Genomic DNA, 22481 nt, shown 5'->3' with positions numbered 1-22481 from the left:
ACTTCAACCCACCCCAGGCCTCAGGAGGTCAGACAGCTCTCTCAAGTGAAAAAGTGACCAATTTAGCTCAAAATGCAAATCCAGTTGCATCCTCATTGGCAAAAATGGAAGTCTTTTCTTTTTTTCAGGGGACAAATTGACAAATATGCGTGCAGCCTCCCACCATCTCCTGATTTCACTGATTAATCAGGTAAATAAAATCTTGCTTTAATTAAAACCATCTGGACGTGCTCCCAGTCCAAACACTGGCGGAGCCCACAGTCCTGTTCCACAGCACTGGAGGAAGTGTACACGATAAATGACCACATACAAATAGAGAATAACTCAATGTTATGAGGGAACTTAGCAATAATAATAACTAGCATAAGCTGTCAAAATGCTAAGAAATAGGTGCATTCTACAAATAGGCAACAAAAAAAAAATAACGAGCAAACTCATAAATAAAAGAGATAATTCAATCGAAAAAGCCACCTAAAAAAAAAATAACGACAATACTCAGTGGAGACCTCCAAATGTGCCCTTGACTTGGATAAACACATCTTCTTAAAGTGTCACTGTTTTCATTTGCTTAAGTAACACTTTTCCTCAGCTGGACCCAGAGTAATGGCGTTGTTTACATGGCAACATGAAATGCTGTAGTAGGCTCATAAACGGATATTACAGATTCAACAAAACATCACACAAAGGATACATCAAAATGTTGATCATTGGGCCTCACAAGCTTTCTCTTATTCATGTTGTCCGTCCTTTCTGACTACTCGACTGTACAACAAACAGAATTGCAATTCAGTCTTATTGTACAGTAATGTGTGTCTCCCCATAACCACAAAGAGTGGTTTTGTTGAGCCATTAGAGACATGAGGGGAATGCCAAAGTAAAGACGGTTAGTTGCTCTGCTCGTATGCTTTTATTTTGCGGAATTAATCAATAGTAGGACGTACCCCAGTGAAACAGACCATTTGCCAACCTGAACCGGTTCGCAATGGTGAAACCGCGGTGACTCTTCCCCCATATTAGAAGTTGAGAGGTCATCACAAACAGAAGTAGGCCTCATCATGTCGTCTCAGTGATGGGTGTGGGCACACACTTAGAGAAAGAAGCAGCAGCCTGAGTAGGTGAGGATTCTGACCCACATGACCAGACTACCATAGTGCGTCGTGGCAGCACTCTCATTGACTTTGCTACTGGCAACCTCTCCGTCAACTCTCCGAGACGGTCCACACATCTTAACACTCCGCGGCCATTAGTCAGTCACTCCACACACAGAGAGAGAGACACAGACACACAGACACATAATCCACCCAGACCCGGCCATAGAGCTCTGCCTGTACTCCAATTAAAGTCCCATTAAAGTTTGGGCTGTAAGGGGGACGGACCGGAGGAAGCAGAGAAGGGCATTTATTGATGGCGCCCTCACTTCTCATTCCTACATTAAGTTGATTTTAAAAGCAATTAATACACATGGTCAAGGAAGAGTAATGGAGCGCCCTCTGTCCTTAACCCGCCAGACATTCCCCAGTCATAGACCTGACCAGCCGAACCCTGATTTGCATTATAAATGACAAGATAAATCTTAATGGATTGAGGATAATCAGCTCACCATGTAGGCTGACACACACACACAAATTACACATACAAACACATACACACACAAATTACACATATATATACACACACACACACACACACACACACACACACACACACAAGGGAAATTAAGGGCTTTGAATACGCCTGCATTGATTATTTTAAATTATTAGCCCACCTCTCTTTGGGTCTCCAATGCTTTTAGCCTAAGCTTTAACACATTTACAGAGACTTATTGACTATAATTACAACTGAGTCTTGGTAATGGACACATCAATTATGAGTCGCACATGTCTTTGACCAGGCGGTGCACAGGGAATCCTAATCCGTGGTCCATTAGCATCTCTCCTCCTGCAGCTCAGTCTTTACCTTCTCCTTTTCTCCAACGCGTGGCCTAAGCTCACACCACTACACGAACCACGTCTCTCCTCTGATACCTGGCCAGCCCCTAATATAGGCTCGACCCCAGTATCTCAAAACCTGATGTCCAAACGCATGCAACGATTGACACGGCTGGTAAATTCTAAGTGGGGAATACACTGTATAATAACACCGATGAATATGAGTGACGCAGTTAACAATGACTTTATAATAACTTGTAAAAAAAAACGAAGTATGTATCATAAAAATAAAAAACTATATCAGTGAAGGATTTCAAATAAGTGTGTTGGGAGACGACGTACCTGTGTGTGTGCGGATGTGAGCCAGGAAGGCCATGGAGTTGCTGCTCATGCACACCTTGCCGCAGTGCTTGCACACGCTGCCCTGGTTCTCCTCGCGCTCGCGGTTGATCTGCTCCGTGTCCTCCAGGACGTACTTGTTGACCTCGCGCAACAGCTCCTCGTGCTTCTCCTTGATGTGCACGAACAGCTCCTGCTCCGTCTCGAACGGGTCCGTGCACTTCACGCACTTGAAGGTGGCGCCGCCCTCCGGAAGCTCCTCGATGCTGGCCTGCTCGTTGCGCAGGTGGGCGGCGCTGGTCAGGTGCTGGTGCAGGTTGCTCTCCGTGTAGAAGGACTTGCCGCACAGCATGCAGTGGAAGTGCTTCTCCTTGGACGGGTGCTTCATGGAGATGTGCACATTGAGGCCGCTCATGCCGTCCGCCACGAAGCCACAGTCCTCGCAGCGGATGCGGGGGTTGGGAGTTAACCGCTTGGACAGACCTGAAGCCCCTACAGGTTTGGTTCTTTTGATCTTCTGAAAACTGCCCGCCCCGGTCAGGCCACTTACAGCCGGGCCAGAATGGTCCTCAACAGAGTGAGCCATTCGTTCTTCATGCAGAGCCAGCTCGGCTTCAGTCAAGGACTTGAGAGGTACGATGCAAGCGTCAAATGGCAGTGCCCTGGTGAGCTGTTTCTCTGGGGAAGAGATGTCAGGTTTCTCATCTGCCATCTCAACGTCGTCGTCGGAACAGACTGGCTCTGCCTCGGCCCCTTCCTTCTGGCCTTCCTCAGGCGGTGTTATGGTGATTTCTGCTGGTGCAACCTGAGGATCAATTGTACCTGGGGCTTCATTGCTGGTTTGTTCCGCGACACCACCGGATGCCTCACCAGCCACCTGGATCTCCGTGTTTTCCTCAGCAACAATGCCACTAACTTCCACTATTGGGGCTGCATGCTCGTTGCTCAAAACGTCAGAAGTCTGTGTGGGGTGTTTGGTGTCTGTGGGATGGTCTGTAGCTGTGTCTGTGGGTTGCTCTGTATTGGTGATAGGGGGCTGGTCTGTGTCTGTGATGTTGGGCTGGTCTATGTCAGTGATGTTGGGCTGGTCTATGTCAATTATGTTGGGCTGGTCTATGTCTTTGGATTGGTCTGTATCTGTGTTAGTGGGTTGGTCTGTATCAGTGCAAGGGGGCTGGTCCTTGTCTGTATCGTTGGGCTGGTCTGTGTCTGTAGGTTGGTCTGCATCTGTGTCTGTGGGTTTCTCTGCATCAATGATAGGGAGCTGGTCCGTGTCTGTGTTGTTGGGCTGGTCTGTGTCTGTAGGTTGGTCTGCATCTGTGTCTGTGGGTTTCTCTGCATCGATGATAGGGAGCTGGTCTGTGTCTGTGTCTGTAGGTTGGTCTGCATCTGTGTCTGTGGGTTTCTCTGCATCGATGATAGGGAGCTGATCTGTGTCTGTGTTGTTGGGTTGGTCTGTGTCTATAATGTTAGGCTGGTCTGTAGTTGTGTCTGTGTTAGTGGGCTGCTCCATGTCTGTGTCAGAGGGCACTGAAGGGGAAGGATCCTCAGTGCGAGCATTGTTGTCAGCATCAGGGTCAGCTCTGTTCCCCAGCTCCGTGGCCTCCTCCTCCGGCTGTGCCAGGTCTTTTGCCACAAAGCTCTCCAGGTTCTCTAGGTAGACCTCGCTCTTCTGCTTATGCTTGTCCGTGGAGGCGTGGCGAGACATCTCTCGACGCGTGACCGCATAGTAGCTGCACGCCAGGCACACAAACTCAAAGTCCCGGGTGTGTCTCCTCTTCACGTGGAGGTCGAGGGAGGGAATCGAATGAGCTACGAACATGCAATGGCTGCAGGAGTTGACCAAGTCGTACTTGCTCTTTTTCGGGCTGCTCACTTGTGCTTTGTCGTCGTCTTGCGACAGCTCCCCTTCTTTGTCCGTGGCCCCTCCCTCTCCTTTGGACCCTCCTCTGACTGGACTATTCTGATGTATAGCCTCACCCTCGCTGGCCTGAGAGCCTGACTCTGTACTCACGACCTGCACTGATGTATCCAGGTCCACTTGGCCATCGCTGCTAGCATCCTCCGCGCGTTTAAGGTGCTTCTTTGTGACACAGTGGCGGTCCATGTCGCCTTTCGTCACACAGTTGTAAGAACAAAGCCTGCAGGTGAAGCTGTACTGCCGGCTGTGCTTACGACGAATATGCACGTTTAGATTGGTACTATTGGAGGCGAGAAGGCCACAGTGTTCACATGTAGTTGCAGCGGGTCCCTTTGGCCTGCCTCTCCTCCTCTTGGGAGGGATTCTCTCGTCCATGTGCTCTTCCATGTTCTCCAACACGGCCTTCGCAGCTTCAACAGCATCCTCATTAACATCAGGGTGCAGCTCTCCGTCATGTCCGATGACCCCTACTGCCACGTCATCTGTCAGCATGTCGTCGCCGACCGCATCTACGCTCACCTTCTCAACGCAGTCCTCAAAGGAGGACCCTGTGTTTTTCTCCTCAGCCACACGCTGGTGGCTCTCCGAGGACACGTGTGTGTCCATCCACTCAGATGTAGCGGTGTAGTAGTGGCAGACGTTACAGAGGAAGCGATGCTCGCCATGGTGCTTTAGCCGAGCGTGGCTCTCCAGCAAAGCAGAGTTGCTGACCCTGAATTCGCAACTCCCGCACTGCAGCTGGAACCTGGCACCGAGTGCACGCTTGGAAGCCCAGGTCTGAGTCGTCGTGGAGGCAAAGATTTGAGCCTGTTCGGCTGTCTTCTTGTCCGTTGGTGACGAGAGGCCAGAGGATTCCCTGCTTTCCGTGACTCGTTTGTTGTGCTTGTTACTAAGACAGTGCTTTTCGTAGTCGCACTTTGCCACACAGGCGTACAAGCAGAATTCACAGAAGTAATTCATCTCCTTGGTGTGGCGTCTCTTGATGTGTGTATCTAGGCTCGGCTTGTCCTTAAACTCGTGACCACAGTAGCTGCAAGCATGTATAGTCTTTGGCTTGGTGCCCCGTTTACCTGCCATCTTCTTACCGGGGGTCTTTTCTTGCTCCTCCTCTGCAATCTCCTCTGTAGCTATTGGAGTCCTCTTCCTGTCAAAAGCATCTCTCCCTGTCCCTTGTATCTCAGCTATTTCCTCTTTGGCTATTATTGTAGTCACCTCCCCCTCAGAACCTCCTGCCTCTGAGCCCTGACTCTCTGTGGCATCCTGCTGTCTCTCTCTGCTGCTCACTTTCCACTCAGTGTCTCCACCTGTCTTGTAATTTGAACTCCGTGCTGTTGCTCCGGTTGTGGAGCCATCTATTTCAACAAGTACCTCAGCTGAGCTCACACCCCTGGTCTTTCCTCTACCGGTGTGCTTCCTCTTGGAGTGAATCTTCAAGGAAGTTGGCGTTTTGGCCACAAAGCCACAGATGGGACAGGCACGGCCGTAACATGTCTCCGGGGTAATGTTCATCTCAGCCCGAGGGGGCTGGTCTGACTCCTTCCCATCAGCCACCTCACCGCCGGTGTCCTCCTCAATCCCTCCTGTGCTGTCAGCTGTGACATCATCAGGCCTGGGCCTCTTTGCTAGGGAAGGACTTCCTCCACTCTCCATTTCCTCTGTGGAGACATTTCCTGTGTCACCATGATGAGGCACCTTGTCCTCGTTAATTTCCTTCCCTGACCTTAATTCTCTGTCCATGTTAGACACCTCCTGATGCCTTTACATGAGAAGAGGAAATTGGACTCTGTTCCAGCAATCAATTAAGTTATGATCCTGTTCCTGTAAAGTAACATTTAAGATGGGCAATCCTCATATAATCCTCATATAATTGACTCATATAATTGACTGTGAACAAAATAATAATCACATAACAATACTGTTTCATATAACAAAACTGTTTCAAAATGTATAGATGGAGTAGGCTACTCAGAGATCATTCTGCATGTACAAAATGAAGTAGGCCAAATGTAGCTATTGGTCGCCATCTAGTGCTTTTAGAACGAAACTGTTCAATGATAAGGTGGTTGATTTTGGATATTTGCATGTGATCAAATAACTAAATCTAGATTTTAAAAAAAGAAGCTAAACCCCAGGGAAAGACAGTGAGTGGTCAGTAGCATAGATTGAAGTAGGTTACAATTAATTAGGCCTAGATTCGATTTACCTCTCCCTTTTAAATATATTTAACTTCAAAATATTTTACAATAGACTTTGTACAGCTGATGGTTGACACAGACGAGTCTCCTAAAAATATTTCACTCTCCCTTCTAGTGACCTATCTACTTGTTATGGGATTTTTATGAATAATGACTAAATTATGTATACATTTAACTTAGAACCCTAACTAAACAGAATACTACTATGTTACTGTATGAATGTATGAATCTTATTATAATCATAATACTGAATATAATGTGTGTAGTTTTAGTCAAGAGTTAGAACAAGGACTTTCTGTTCCTTGTTAGAAACGAATGAAGCTATCGTCAGACCGGCTGGAATACTGTGTTCCTTACAGGACATTCTGTCCCTACCCAGGGAGGGGAGAGACCTTGGGCTTGTAGTAGATTGTTTAACAGGTGGCAGACAATGTGAGAAGGCTTGTGAACTATATTGCCATGGTATCTGAGAGGAGGAGTGACATTTATGACGAAATGTGAGGTATATAAACCAATGTACATGGTATTATGACCAGAGCTCTTGAGAATAAACACTATTGGCTAATTTTGGTGGCTGGTCTCTGTCCATTTTATGTAAATAAGAACCTTACAAATTCTTAGAAACGGACAGAGTGTTTTAATTGAATTGGTTAATGAACACATAAGAACTAAATTCATCCAACAACACTGCAGTCTACATTTAGGCACCATCTCTCTGAATTTTGATCAAAACCTCATTGCTATGCAATATCTTTTTCAACCTGATGCCAAAAATATAATTCCCAATTACATGGGACTTCGCCCCACCTTGACATTACATTAACTCATTTTTGTTCCCCATCAAATTTTATGACTACTCTCCTCAAACTTTTAGATACTACGTCAAATGAATTATATGCGTGGTCAAGTTTGGTTTAAAAGTAGGCAATGATTTATACAAAAAAAAATCTAAATGAACTAAACCTGACCTGAACCTCTTCCCACCTGTTCCAGTAGCCAGTCTAGCCACCCTCTCACATGCCTTGCCAGGACACGTCGTCAAAGTATTGATTTATCTCAAGATAGTTTCCAAATTGATGAGATTACATGTTATGTATACTAAACAAAAATATAAACACAACATGCAACAATTTCTAAGATTTTGCTGAGTTACAATTCATATAAGGAAATAAGTGAATAGAAATAAATAAATGAGTCCCTAATCTATGGATTTCACATGACTGGGCAGGGGCGCAGCCATGGTTGGGCATAGGCCCACCCACTGGGCGCCAGACCTAGTCAATCAGGATTCGTTTTTCCAAACACAAAATACCTATATTACAGACATAAATACTCCTCTGCACCCACCAATCCCACAGGTGAAGAAACCAGATGTGGAGTACCTGGGCTGGCGTGGTTACACATGGTCTGCGGTTGAGGTCAGTTGGACATACTACCAAATTCTCTAAAACTATGTTGGAGGTAGCTTATGGTAGAGAAATTAACATGTAATTATTTGGCAAAAGCTCTAGTTGACATTCCTGAAGTCAGCATGCCAATTGCACTCCCTCAAAACTGGAGACATCTGTGGCATTGTGTTGTGACAAAACGGCTCAATTTAGAGTGGCCGGTTATTGTCCCCAGCACAAGGTGCACCTATGTAATGATCATGCTGTTTAATCAGCTTGTGATATGCCACACTTGTCAGATGGATGGATTATCTTGACTACGGATAAAATGCTCACTAACAGGGACGTAAACATATTTGTCCACAAAATTTGAGAGAAATAAGCTTTTTGTGCATATGGAACATTTCTGGGATCTTTATTTCAGCTCATGAAACATGGGACCAGCCATTAACATTGTGTTTATATTTTTGTTCCGTGTAATTTAAAGATTTGAAGTCAGGTGGTTACTGGAGTGAGAAAATACCGTAAACACCGTACTAAAGTAGAATCATTAAGGGCATGTTTAATCAGTCAGGGAGTACAATTATCTGACGAGCTGTGTATCACTTGACAGCCAACCAGGTACATTTCACATATTACTACACGAATTCAAACTTTATTTTCCTGCTGAAGACTCGTTTTTTCAGTCCCTTTCTCCAGGCTACCCTGGACAGCGGAATGTTACGCAGAGCTAGGCTCTTGCAACTGGGAGTCCAGCTTTCCTACCTAGTAGCTCCTTAGCTAACTAGCTTAGCATTAGCCAGTTACAGCCACGCGGGTCTAACTAGCTAGCTATCATGGTTGGTCCGGTGGTTATGCATGTACGAGATAGTTCATGTCGACGGTATGCATATAAATTGGAAGCAAAATGACTAACGTCAGCTAATTTGACGACACTGCTGGTCGGCTATCACACTGGCTAGTTGCTACCAAAAGTAGCTCAAGTAACCTTAGGTGCGGCAAAACTTCTCAATTTATGGGTCATCCTTCCAAACGTATTTCAAATCATTTGAGAACAAGGGTATCAAGTAATAATCGACTTTTGGGAAATTAGCGTCAAACTCGGTTCGAGCGTGGATATTTGATTTCGACTGGTTCCTATTTGTGTCAACCATCAATCCGATTCCGATATGTTCAAAATATTCATGAAAATACAGAAGAGTCAGTAATTTAAGTTACGTGAAGCCAGCCCTATCAAATAACAATATTTTCACCGTCGTCCAATGAGTGCGGCATAGAGGTGGGACTTGTTTGCGCCTATGCTCTAAAAACGACGGCAGCACAGAGGCCCAAAAAGGAAGCTAATGTTGACCTTTGAAATACAGGTGTTTGTAAGCTAAACATTTGCTGTACATAAATTGTAAATATCCGTAATGCTTTAGGAATTACAGACCCGTATTTAAATAATCCATATGATGGTAGTTTTAATAGCTTACCTACAATTTCCCCAATATTCTCAATGTCCGCGCTTTTCTCCCTTGGTCACAAGTGGCGTACCGTAGCACGTACTACACGTCACTCTAGCAAGCTGATGCCGTGTTCAGGACAATTCGGAAAGTTCCGATTTAGATGGATGATGGACACTTCATTTTGGAATTTCATCCGTCATTATATCTTCTCCCGTTTTGGTGGCTTCAATTTTACGTTACTTTGTAACAATAACATTGATAAGATTCCTACAAAATTATCTGCTGTTCATAGACAATTCTTAGCGTGGTCGTTAATATATAAACATTTTTTTTTACCCGCATAGGTTTTTAATTTGGAACCATAAGGATATTTTGTATAGAAACCAGTCTTTCTCTTTTAAGAACTGGTTTAATAACCATATCCTGCGTGTGAGTCAATTTTTTAATGCAGAAGGATTGTTACTCAATTATGACTGTTTTTATTTATTTATCTCCTTACAATATCCCGGCTACACCTACAGAGTTCGCCATAGTCTTTGATGCTATTCCATCTGGAACTCTCATGTTGTTTAGAGGTGTAGCCAGACCTCTTCTTCTTGACCTACCCTCGCTTAATCCAGTTGACTCTCCAATAGGGAAAATATGTTTCTCTTTGCTCCCTCAGAAGAACATATCTATACGTGCTTTATTTCAAAGGGATATTGTATCCATTCCTTATGTCACAAGTTACTGGAATACATTGGTCACTAATATATGTTGGAAAAAAGTTGGGTTATTACCACACAAATATTTCCTTGTTAACAAGGTCAGAGGTCTCAGAATGATCCATAAGTATTACCCTGCGAATCATTACCTGAAGAAACTCAAAAAAAGACATTAACATTGATTGTACTTTTTGTGTTGCGCATCCAGAAATAGTTTCGCATTTATTTTGCCATTGTCTAGATGTAAAGAAATTATGGCAAGATATTAATAGTTTTATAATTGTTAATATTCTTTCTTTATAGGAGAATGTGCTGCTCGCTTTCCTTAACTATAATAAGGATTAAGAAAAACAATTTTACCTCAATCTAATTGTGCTAATGAAAAAATTTCACATTCATAAATGTAAATTCACGATTAATAAAACACTCTTCCTTGTTTTCTAAAAGGAATTCAAGCAGTACATTAAGACCATTCTACATATTCTAATAAGAAATCTGTTAAAACAATCAATACGTTTGTATATTTTCATCTTTGTGTAATTTGTTGTACCCCCTAGCCTAGCATTGTCCGTTTGTTTTTATCCTGTTTTTTGCGATTCAAAAAAAAGAAGAATGATTATGGATTGGGGTTTAATGCCGCGTTCATATGCTAGTCGGAACTAGGAAATTCAGAAATGTCTGACTTGCTGAGTCGTTGAACGCAGCACGTGTATAACTTCAAATTGTATAACTATTTCAGAGTTTCCTTGTTCCGACTATTACGTGAACGCGGCATTATGGTGGGGACATCCCAAGGATCACAGATGGCACTGACCAAGACTCAAAACAACTGGGAGCTCGAAAATCTGCCCTCAAAGACATGATAGCCTGGGTGAAATATGGAGGCTGATAACCAGGCTTTCACTTGTAGGCCTATGTTCTTACACATAATTGCAGATGAAAGAAATTAGATGGCAGAAATTAAACTAGCCTAGTTTTTAGACAATTGAGATGCTCAACAACAGGTATCAAATGATCTCAAATGTGATCAGGGGCTCAGTTCCAACAAGGCAAGGAAGGCAGAATCACAATCTCATAGTGAGTAGATTTGGGACGCAAGGTGATTTGTAGATCAGTGATTCTGCACGGTCTGACTGCAATGTTGTTGATCTCAAACATGCACTATTTCTCACTGTAATTCACCTTCGACCCTAGACTTCTTTTGCACTGTCCCTGTATTCCACTGCTCTGTTTCATTGGCAATTGTATACAGCCCACAAGTGGGAGCATCACTCCAGACAGACACACAATGTATCAATTAACATTGGTCAGTGATTAATCACCATACCAGTGTGACATCCCTGTTCGTTGGTGAAGTTTTGAAAATTGATTAATGCATGTGCCTTAATTGATACGGTAGTCTATCAGGTCAGGAGATGATAAATGATGCCCGTGCATTGAGTACACTGTTTACTTTCCCAGTAATTTTGCTTAATTCATCACAGTCAAAATTATATGACATGGATGGTTAGAAACGCAGCCCCCGTCTCCAATTTTTCATTACGTTCATTAGTCATTTGTACCTAGCGGTCTTTACTAAGAGAGGATGGGTTGGCTATGTTGGACACTGATTGAAACTCTGCCCGTCTTCCTTGCAGGATGCCTCATCATCAATAAATAGATTTCACGCAACAAACCAGCATTTGCTCCTTGGTCCTTTTGATTAGTTATCTCAAAGAAGCATGACATAATTGCAAGTAGAAATGCAAATGGTTATTGATTTTTAACAACGACGCCTTGATATACAATTTAATGTAAACCCATTGCAAATATTTAAAAAATGAAAAACACTGCTTGAAAGGCTGACCATGTTTCTCCTAGAAAAACACTAGAGGGCGCTAAAATGTTCCCAGGGTTAGTAATACATATAATAACACAGAAGCCATAATATCTGCTTTTAGGTATTTGCCAGGATTAGATACAGAATGGATGGTGCGCAGTATTGCTACCAGGGTTGTGTCGTCTCGTCATTTCTCATTCCTTTATACTGAAGGGGCTGATTTGCGATCAAATGTCCAGGTGTTTTAGATCAGTGCAGAAATTGAGATGAGAAGAGGACCCCACTTAGGCTTTCAGGCTGCATCCCAAATTCCCTATCCAGAACCCTGAGCAGTCTTGATGAGATGGTCATATTTGACAGGTTTTGTCCCTCCAACGTAGACTTTGGAACAACAGGTTATTCTTATTTGAATCGATGAATCACAACCTTATTTTCCACAAGGACGCTCTGTGTAAAACGTAACAACATATGTCATGCAATGCCGTGAAAATCAATCTCTTTCTGAGTTCCTTTGTTACTACTGTCTTGCCCTCGACACAACTATTGTAGAATACCTGTAGGTTATCACAGTTCAGCAACCTGGAGATGACAAAGAGGAAGGCCTCTCCTTGGCCTTGAACTCTGCTTTTATGGCAGTATTTTTGAATTGGAGACAATAAAATGAGAAATATAGGTGGCTTCTGGGTGCTGACACACCAAGTGACACAAATCCACTTCAGCCTGAAAAGTCTAGATAATGGGGCTGAGGAAATGCGCTTTCACAAGGGTCACTCAACTTTGAATTCAGAACCCTTCAGTAAGAGTTTTAGATACAGGTCAAATTAAAATAGAGTTGGAGAAATAAAATGGTGGCAACGTATATGTCTCCAAAACGACAGCAAACTTGAGGAATTGAAACAAATATTTGTATTTCCCCATAAAACTGAATTAATAGTGAAAATAAGAAAAAGCAACAAAAAAAAGAGTAGTCATCCAATCAGTGAAGCAATGAAAATCACATCCTTTTGTAAGCGTCATGATATACACATACTAGACGGTGTCAGAGGAAGGCCAAAAACTACCAAAAGACTCCAGTCACCCAAGTCATAGACAGTACTCTCTGCTACCGCACGGCAAGCGGTACCAGAGCGACAAGTCTAGGTCCAATAGGACCCCCGCCCCTGTATATATCCTAATTATTGTTATTTTATTTTTTGTAAATATTTTCTTAATTCTATTGTCTTAGAACTGTATTGTTGGTAAGGTCTACCTGTTGTATTCAACGCATGTGACAAATAAAATGTGATTTGATTTGATATTGGCCTACTGTACACGTTTGAGGGAGCTCCACGTGTAACTGACAGTTAGATTTACAGGTTATATCATGTGTTTAATCTGAACCCGTTATAACGCTGGTTAAACTGTTATGTATGTAAGCACTTCAGAGTTATACCAAGCTAATGAGTCACTCGTAAGATAAGGTTGTAAGAGTGTGCTTAACTGTATTTTTCATTTACTTTATAGTTCTCACGGAAGGTGATAATTCTGACTAAAACTACAGAATAAAGCCGCCAGTTTAAAATCAAGGAACGGTTGTGCTCGTGGTTACTGAAGGGAGCTACACCACGTCCAGTTGGGAGTTCGACGTGCTGTCACGAGGAGGCGACGTCACCGACCGGGTCTGGTGCCCACAAGAACGTTGACTCGTGAACCTTTGTGACATGTATAGTAGATCAAGGCCAATAAGAGTTGTGCCCGTCACACACCGAGTTAGACAGGATGGTAATTCCCCGCTCTAGAACTCAATGACCGTGGTAGCAGAGAGGAGAGATGCTGCAGTTTACTATCTATTCCTGTGCTTAGTAAGTGATATTGTTCAGGGGAATTGAATATGACAAAGAAATATACCACGATAATTACAGTTGTATAGTAAGTTCATGGCAATAATTAAATTCTTGGTGGAACTGCGCAATAAACTTCCTCACGGGAAAACGTTCCAGTAATGATTGCTGTTACTATCAAATGTTTCTGTTTTTACAACACAGTATAAACAGTGTAACAAGCTGAAAGTAGAGGCATTAGACATTGTCTGGGGTGTATTAAAAGCAGTGTGAAAGCAATAAAGCATGTCAACAACTTGTTGCAAGGACATCACCGCAGGTGACAGCGATGGTCATTGCGTCATACGCCTCAGAGCAAATGTAGCACTTTAGGGGTCTTGTTCTCCAAAGATCTAAGAATGCAGCCCTTACGACATTCTTCCAGAATGAAGGACAGTGTTTGCTTTTTTTTTTTTTTTTTACTATCTCTGCGGTGATAAGCGTCTGTCCTCCGTGCCCGTCTCAGACTGCTCCTCACCTCAATAAAAAACCAGCCTTATCAAAGGCATTTACAACTGCCAGCATGCCTCACGACTTACAATACCTGGATGCTTGCCCTGGGAAGTGGAGACCTGCATGTCTGACTATATCCCTGTAGAGAATGTATCTGGCAAAATATCCCCATGTTTCCGTTAAACTAGCTAGTTACACCCTTACACCCAATCTCTGATTGGGAACCATATTTAGGTAGCCTGTTTTGGTGTTGGGTTTTGTGGGTGGTTGTCTCCTGTGTGAGTGTTTGTACCACATGGGACTGTTTTGGGTTTTCACGTTTCTTGTAGTTTATTCATGTATGGTTTCATTATTAAAGAACCATGAATTATAACCACGCTGCATTTTGGTCCGCCTCTCCTTCACCAGAAGAAAACCGTTACAGGGCCAAATCCCCTCCCCTTCTGAAATTCAGATCTAGGTGTACCCCGACAAAATCGGGATTCATCCAAATAATCAGTGATGCAAAAAAAAAAAAACAGCACACCGGTAGAATAGTTCTTCATAACCCTCATATCCCACAGATGTAGCATGTTGATGTTTTTCCATCTGTTAGGAGAAACGACTCAAAATACACCAATGGGCACCGTCTCATGTCAGAATTGTGTGACTAAAAGTGGAAGTCATGCAAGCATTCAGGGGACTGGTGATGCCATCGGCGACCTGCACCTGCAATCTCTTTATTGCAGTCGTTTAGCTCATGACCTTGACCGTGACAACTTTTAGCAGGAAATCTCTGATTTAGACATTTTGATAGCTATGAAACTGTATTTGACAGCTGAAAAAGTGTATCAGAGACTCTAGCTTGATAAAATATTATAAAAAGCATAAAAGATATTGAAGCAATAGTGTTGTGGTAACCAGGGTCCCCCTACTACGCCTCCTTACCCAAACACATGCAGTGCATTCGGAAAGTACTCAGACCCCTTGACTTTTTCCAAAAAAAGTTTACATTACAGCCTTATTCTAAAATGGATTACATTTTTTACCTACACACAATACCCCATAATGGCAAAGCGAAAAAAAAGTTTATTTAGAAATGGATGCTTATTTATTAAAAAACAGAAATACCTTATTTACAGAAGTGTTCAGACCCTTTGCTATGAGACTCAAAATTTGAGCTCAAGTGCGTCCTGTTTTTGTTTATCATACCTGAGATGTTTCTACACCTTGACTGGAGTCTGTCTACCTGTGGTAAATTCAATTGATTGGATGTGATTTGATTTATAAGGTCCCACAGTTGACAGTGCGTGTCTGAGCAAAAACCAAGCCACGAGGTCGAAGGAATTTTCCGTAGAGCTCCGAGACAGGATTGTGTCGAGGCCCAGATCTGGGGAAGGGTACCAAAAAAATGTCTGCAGCATTGAAGGTCCTCAAGAACACAGTGTCCTCCATCATTCTTAAATGGAAGAAGTTTGGAACTTAAGCACTGCATCACGTATGGAGGAAATCTGGCACCATCCCTACGGTGAATCACGGCGGTGGCAGCATCATGCTGTGGGGATGTTTTTCAGCGGCAAGGACTGGGAGACTCGTCAGGATCGAGGGAAAGATGAACAGAGCAATGTACAGAGATATCCTTTATGAAACCTGCTCCAGAGCTCTCAAAACCTGAGACTGGGGCGACGTCTCACCTTCCAACAGGACAACAACCCTAAGCACACAGCCAAGACAACACAGGAGTGGCTTCAGGACAAGTATCTGAATGTCCTTGAGTGGTCAGCCAGAGCCCGGACTTAAACCCAATCGAACATCTCTGGAGAGACCTGAAAATAGATGTGCAGCGACGCTCCCCATCCAACCTGACAGAGCTTGAGAGGATTTGTAGAGAAGAATGGGAGAAACTCCCCAAATACAGGTGTGCCAAGCTTGTAGCGTCATACCCAATAAAACTTGTGGCTGTAATCGCTACCAAAGATTCTTCAACAAAGTACTGAGTAAAGTGTTTTGAATTTTTTATGCATATGCAAACATTTCTAAAAATCTGTTTTTTGCTTTGTCATTATGGGGTATTGTGTGTAGATTGACGAGGAAGAAACAAATGAATCCATTTTAGAACAAGGGTGTAACATAACAAAATGTGGAAGAATTCAAGGGGTGTGAATGTATGACACATGCTCACATCCTGTCAATTTATCAGACTAATAATGTAATCAGCTTATCTGGTTCAAACCTCTGTACTAGGCACGGCAAAGATAACAAACCATATCCACCAATTTTTCACAGTTGTGTTTTTTCACTAATTAAATGGAGTTGTTCAATGACAGATGTATAAAATCGATCACTTGATTGTTTAAGTTCAGAGAGACAAATTTCCTGCTAATCCTGTTTTTATTTGCAAAGCTCTTTAAATATATTTACATACTTTAAATGGTTGGGTTAGTTGGAACCAGAGACGGGATCTTGTTGTCTTGGTCTTGAGATCACACAATGCCACGTATGGTAAATGTGGTCATGGTCTTTTCCCTGGGTCTGGATCCCAGCATCAATGTTCAGGTCTAGGTCGGGATCTCAGTTCATGGTCCCAGACCGTAGTTTGTCTCTCGACTCATGTGGTCAAGATATCTCCTGTCAAAGTTACAGTATGTGACTAAAAGTAGTGACACAACACAAACGTGTCAGGGCACCTTGCTTTTTGTGGGAGCTGGGTCTCGTTTTGTGGTCTTGCTCTGGGTCTCGTTCTGGATCTTGTTTTTTTCCCCCACATTTGAACTGGTCTTGGGCTTGTCAGGCTCTCGATACACTTGGTCTGGGTTTCAGTCTCAAGAGTTTGGTTCTCGGTGTGTGTGTGTGTGTGTGTGTGTGTGTCTCAAAAGGTTGTGTATTGGTTTGGTCGGGGTCTGGTATTAATTTGGGTCTGGGTATCGAGAAGTCTGCCGGCCAGATTTGCCCAGAAAACTCACATTGATGAGACAAGCTTCTGAGTCAGTGTGGAATATATGGTGGGGACACATGGCTGGGATCCGAGTTTAGGGCAGAAGGGCTGTAGCTTCCAAATCCTCACTGAAATACAATATGTTTCATTATTATTTTCCTTCACTAATTCCGTCTGTCATTCCTGGCATTGTACAAAACACATTTTTAAGCTTTTGTTCAATGTAAGACGTAATGTAAAATTTTTATCCTAGAAATCCACTCGGTTAGGCAGGCCTATTGGTTTAGGAATATTTAGCCCTTGTAAGTTTGAACTAAACTTAGTAAAAAAATAAAAAGTTCTGGTTGGGTACATCGATCAAGGACTTAACTGACAGGTCAGTGCTCCCTTACCTGTTTACGTTGGCCCGTGTTCAACTTAGGTGTGAGCTGGCAATGAACGGAGCTATATACAATGTGCTTGAGTACTCCCACAGTCCTTGGTAGCTTGGTACAGCCTGGGGTAATGACCGAGTCACACAGATTAGGCTCACCCCGCCCAATATGGATATGCTCTTTCCTTTGGTTTCCATTGAGAAAACCTTATCTGCTCTTTAGGGGACGCCGTCAGTCCAGTTGTCTGCTCTTTAGGGGCACTTTGTTTTTCACCGAGGGAGTATTGACAGGTCAAGGTGCACAAGTTTAGCTCAGTGGGATGGCCTTATAAATAGAAGCATGGTGCAAGGCATCTGCACAACCACACACCACCTCAACAAGAGCCTGTCTTGGTAGTACAAGAACATTTGAATGTATTTCAGCTTTTCATTTTGTTTTTGAGAGTTTGTTCTGTATCTCATCAAAAATGGATAACGTATGTCAATGTACAGATTACAATGATAGGCAGTCAAATGCTATCCTTTACAACATCCTCAATCGAGAAAATGACAAGTCAAGCCACAACAACCCGAACTACAACTTTATGCCTCGTAGATGCAACTGTGAGATGCGACGGACAGTGTGCTTGAAAAGTCCAGCAGACATTTGCCAAGAGGCGTCGGGAGTGCTGGTGAAAACAATTCACTTTATGAGGAACTTACCTGCTTTCAACCAACTCCCACTGAACGATCAACTGTCGCTCCTCCAAAGTTGCTGGGGGCCACTCTTTATTTTGGGTCTGGCCCAGGAAGGCATGAGCTTTGACGTCGTCGACACCCCCGCCGAAAGCATGCTGAAAAGAATCCTCTTGAATTCTCAAGAGAGCTCAGAGATGGAACGAGAGCAGCCCACCTTGGCCGGTGTGAACAAACTCAAGGCATGCCTCAAAAAGTTCTGGAGTCTGGATTTAAGTCCAAAGGAGTACGCATACCTCAAGGGCACCATGATATTTAACCCAGGTGAGGTTTGCCTTAAAGCTTCAATATTTCAACCAGTCAATGGAAATGCATGTTCGGTAGGGATTTTACCTCCCCACAGCTGCTTGATAATCCAATAAACCTCCCTACATACAGAATTCAAACATCAAATCACTTCAGCGAATCCAGCTGATCAGTAGGTTTACAAAAAGTCTATTGCAATGTCATATACAACTGAAGTACAATGGTGCATAAATTGTAGCTTGTCCACTCATGATCCATTTCTGTCCTCCTCAACAGATGTGAAAGACCTGACGGCAGCTCTATTCGTGGAGGACTTACAGCAGGAGGCCCAGCATGCTCTGAGGGAGGTGGTCCAACCGCTCCACCCCGCGGACCGAGGCCGCTTCGCTGGCATCCTGCTCGCGGCCTCCATGCTCAAGACCATCACACCCAACCTCATCACCGAGCTCTTCTTCCGTCCTGTCATTGGCCAAGCAGATCTACTGGACTTCCTGGTCGATATGCTCTTCAGTAGGTAGCTTACTGTAGAGCTGATGTACAGAGACCTGATATAGTTTCCCGCTGTGAGGGATATTGAGCCCCCCAGGACTGAGTTGGAGTGCCTGGTCATGTGGTGAAGAGTTTGGCAAATAAGTGCTCGTCATAAGGGGAAACAAAATACACGTGTATTCTTTATTCACAGTAACACTATCGCTGATAGGTTTTCATGTCTGACCAAATAGGAAAATATGTTTTTTTTCTCAAAAATATGACAACAGTTTGCTATTGTTTACATCCAACTATGAATGAGCAGCATTTACTGTATATTAGCAACATTTTTGGTAGAAAATTGAGGTCACAATGGCAGGTAGTTAACAGACATTTTACTGGTTAGATCAGACAGGATACACTCCAGTCTACAATACATATTCCTTAAAACCATGGATATTGTGCAGAATACTGTTTAGATACATTGTTTGTTTTGTGTAATGTTTGCATGAGTAATGTAAATCATTTCTGGGACTGCCCCCAGAATATTCTAAATATATTTTTATACAATTACTGTGTTATGTCTTTACAATTTGGAATATGGTTTGCGAGATAGGAATACGAACAGAATTAGCCAAGCCAAAGTAGATTAAACGTCCCTGTTCAAGAGGTCTATACTACAGCAGGCATTGCCATTCAAGGAGCTCTTCAAGCTCAATTTAAACATCTCTTCTTAAGCACTGGAAAAATGTGTAGAATTTAAAAGCCCACATTCTCCCCCCAAACCATTGGGTTAGAGTGAATCTGTGTTGGGAATTGGGAATGAGTGGCTCATAAGTAATGTTTTCATACATAGACCAGGGTATCACAGTAGTGTGAGAGTGCTCCTCAAGTTTACAACTTCCTGCTCCGGTTCCTGTTGATTCGTATTGTGTTTGAACAGTAAGCTTTATCTGTATTACCTCACCCGTACAGAGGGCACTTTGGAAGGTGGTTTCCCAGCTGGGTTACCCTGTACCGTCATCTTGCTGCCTCTCTCCTCTCACGAGTGGCTCACCGCAGCAACGAGAGACAGTCACTATGCAGTTCCGTTGAGGCTGTCTCAACAGTCACTAAGCTCCCCTTATCATACCAATAAGATATGAGGAATAATATTTTCAGTCTAAAGGAGCCAAGGTCGGGCTTGAACGAAATGTCAGTGTTCTACATATCTAAATAAAGAATACAATCTCTACATATGTAGAGCGTCACACCGTCTTAACATTAGGTTGTAATTTAGTTTCCGTAGACTGGACACGTGAACAACTATTCGCAACAAATTCACACTTTTGTGTTTAAGTACAAGTGTTACCGAAAAATAAGTATCTTACTACTCTTTGAATATTTAGTACAGAGTATTTATTTATGCTGCAATAAAGGACAGATCTATCAGATCTCAAAGATACATTCTACATGGTTTTATTACTTTCCTTTCACAAATTAGTATAGACATTTTTACAGAGCAATTCACAAAAGCAAAAGGCTTTGGAGCCTGGGGATACGTCTCCAGAAAACATTTAAAATATATATAATACATGCATGTTCAAATCTTCCTAACATCATTTAATGTAGCTAACAGTAAAAGTAATATCAGTAAAGGACTTACACATTCAATACATTGACAGTGGGAAACATGGCATCTTTAAGAGAGAACAGAGTGAGGAGGAGGAGCAGGACATCAGCCCAAGACTTGGTGCTCTGTAGCCTCCGTGCCTGAAGAAACCTCTGCTTTTAGGAGGTCCCTCATTTTGGCGTAAACACAGACTATGACAACCTTTAAGGGCAGTGCCACACAGAGCCCTACAGAGCCCTATGCAACTGATCGACATCACAGAGAGGCGACTTTGGTCTGAGAATGTTGGGGTGAAGTCAAGGAAGGTCGGGAGAGCCTGGAGATCGGCGCTGGTGTCGATGAAGCGATCGAAACGACAGACAAACCCTCCCCATATTTTGGGCCATATTCCGTAGGGTAATGTTGACCGGTGTAGCGTCCAGCATCCTCAGCTTTGATATTATGAACAACCAGAGTGCAGCCAGGCCCTACTCAGTCTCTCTGTTCTCGCTCTGTATTTGCATTGAACTTCCCGTAGGAGTCCACTTCAATAACACCCTGAGATCCAGCTCTGTCGAACAGCCACTTAGTTGAGGAACAATCAGTTTTAGGATGAAAAGTGGCACTTGGCAGACTGACCTTACCTCCCATACTGGAGCGATATTGGGTGTTCCACAATACCCACAGTCCCATGTAGGATCAGTCCTAAGAAGAGCAGTGCTGACCGGTAGCTCCATCAGAAGCACAGTATGTGAAATGTATCCCCGGGCCATGATCTTTCTGTGCTCTGTGAGTGTAGTTGTACCACAAGTCTCTAAATACAGCCCCCTGATGTCGTGTAATTAAAGGTTGGCACGTGAGCTTACTCTTTTGCTTCGACCCAATGCGAACTCGACTGGCTAAACACAAACCACATAAACACATTGTGCTTCATGGACTTACCACAGCTGTAATTTCGACATCTCTTGGTGTTACGCAGTGGCGGAGCAGTGCAATATAGGACAAGGAGACAGGAATAAGATAACTAGGGTGTTTATTGAAAAGCAGGGGGGGATCCAGGGGAATGAAGCAGGACTGACGAGACGAGGGACTGGGGACAGGGACCAGAGTCAGAGCGGACAGAACTGTAGCAGAGAGAAAAGCAGAGTCCCTAGAGAGAGACAGGCACAACAGGATAACAAGCTCTATGCAGGAACAAACACAGACTGACTGAACAGAGCCTACAAACTGGCAGTGTGGAAGTGGCAGGGTTGAGTATTCGTAGAGTCCTTGATTATGGAACTGTTTGCAGCTGGTGGGGATCTGCTCTGACTCCAGCACACCTGTCTCCACTCACACAATCACATACACAGAGAGAGAGAGAGAGAGAGAGAGAGAGAGAGGGAGAGAGCACTGGGGGAGTGGTGGCAGGTCAGGGAGACAGGACGAGAAGTAGAGGGCGTGGCAGGAGCAGATGTAACACTTGGCTGGTTGTCAGTGACATATTTCAAACCTTACTTATTTAAGTCTGATGTTCATGCCATCCATTGTGTGGATCCTGCTTGAATGCGTTCGGAGTCCACATTTCCAAATGAATGGGAAAGATTGGCACCATCACTCATTCGTTTTGGATTTAGGCCTGCAGATTTCTCCTGATGCAATAGAGGGATCTATTAAACAAATAGTATGGGCTCAAGGTAACTTTTGACTATTAAAACCTGAGCAATATTGAGTTTATGAGGTACTACAAGGTTCTCCACAATATGAACTGAACAAAAATATACATGCAACAATTTCAAAGATTTGACTGAGTCACAGTTCATATAACGAAATCAGTCAATTGAAATAAATTAATTAGGCCCTAATGTATGGATTTCACATGACTGGGAATATAGATATACATCTGTTGGTCACAGATACAGTGCCTTGCGAAAGTATTCGGCCCCCTTGAACTTTGCGACCTTTTGCCACATTTCAGGCTTCAAACATAAATATATAAAACTGTATTTTTTTGAGACGAATCAACAACAAGTGGGACACAATCATGAAGTGGAACGACATTTATTGGATATTTCAAACTTTTTTAACAAATCAAAAACTGAAAAATTGGGCGTGCAAAAT

General features: G+C 43.3%; 2 protein-coding genes and 1 long non-coding RNA gene across 4 annotated transcripts in view; 2 read left to right on the top strand and 1 right to left on the bottom strand.

Moving 5' to 3' along the window:
- LOC110518266 (zinc finger protein 407) overlaps positions 1 to 9357 on the bottom strand; it is a 203265-nt gene extending 193908 nt beyond the window's left edge. Inside the window, exons 1-2 of one of the 2 annotated variants that reach the window (XM_036973835.2) lie at positions 9247 to 9357; positions 2271 to 6006 (exon numbers count right to left, since the gene is read on the bottom strand). In XM_036973835.2, the coding sequence (XP_036829730.2) occupies positions 2271 to 5925 (3655 nt within the window). In that variant the 5' untranslated portion in view covers positions 5926 to 6006; positions 9247 to 9357. The remainder of the gene's footprint in view (positions 1 to 2270; positions 6007 to 9246) is intronic. The other variant, XM_036973836.2, reaches the window with a different exon arrangement.
- Positions 1 to 22481, top strand: part of LOC149984548 (uncharacterized) — a 257558-nt gene that overhangs the window by 134189 nt on the left and 100888 nt on the right. The window lies entirely within an intron of this gene.
- Positions 17554 to 20241, top strand: LOC110518255 (nuclear receptor subfamily 0 group B member 2). The gene is made up of 2 exons (XM_021595923.3): positions 17554 to 18340; positions 18599 to 20241. Exons 1-2 carry the CDS (start codon positions 17809 to 17811, stop codon positions 18838 to 18840), a joined length of 774 nt encoding a protein of 257 aa, XP_021451598.1. The 5' UTR covers positions 17554 to 17808; the 3' UTR covers positions 18841 to 20241.

The sequence above is a fragment of the Oncorhynchus mykiss genome, chromosome 3 (assembly GCF_057628025.1).
Source record: "Oncorhynchus mykiss isolate SJ-2025 chromosome 3, ASM5762802v1, whole genome shotgun sequence".
Classification (NCBI taxonomy): domain Eukaryota; kingdom Metazoa; phylum Chordata; class Actinopteri; order Salmoniformes; family Salmonidae; genus Oncorhynchus; species Oncorhynchus mykiss.
The sequence above is the reverse complement of the archived record's forward strand: the minus strand, read 5'-3'. Positions and strand labels throughout refer to the sequence as shown.

What these genes read in the sequence shown, in the direction of transcription:
- LOC110518255 (XM_021595923.3), top strand. Translation starts at nt 17,809, where the DNA reads ATGGATAACGTATGTCAATGTACAGATTACAATGATAGGCAGTCAAAT. An exon ending in CACCATGATATTTAACCCAG is followed by an intron (nt 18,341 to 18,598) that starts GTGAGGTTTGCC and finishes CCTCCTCAACAG; the next exon opens with ATGTGAAAGACCTGACGGCA.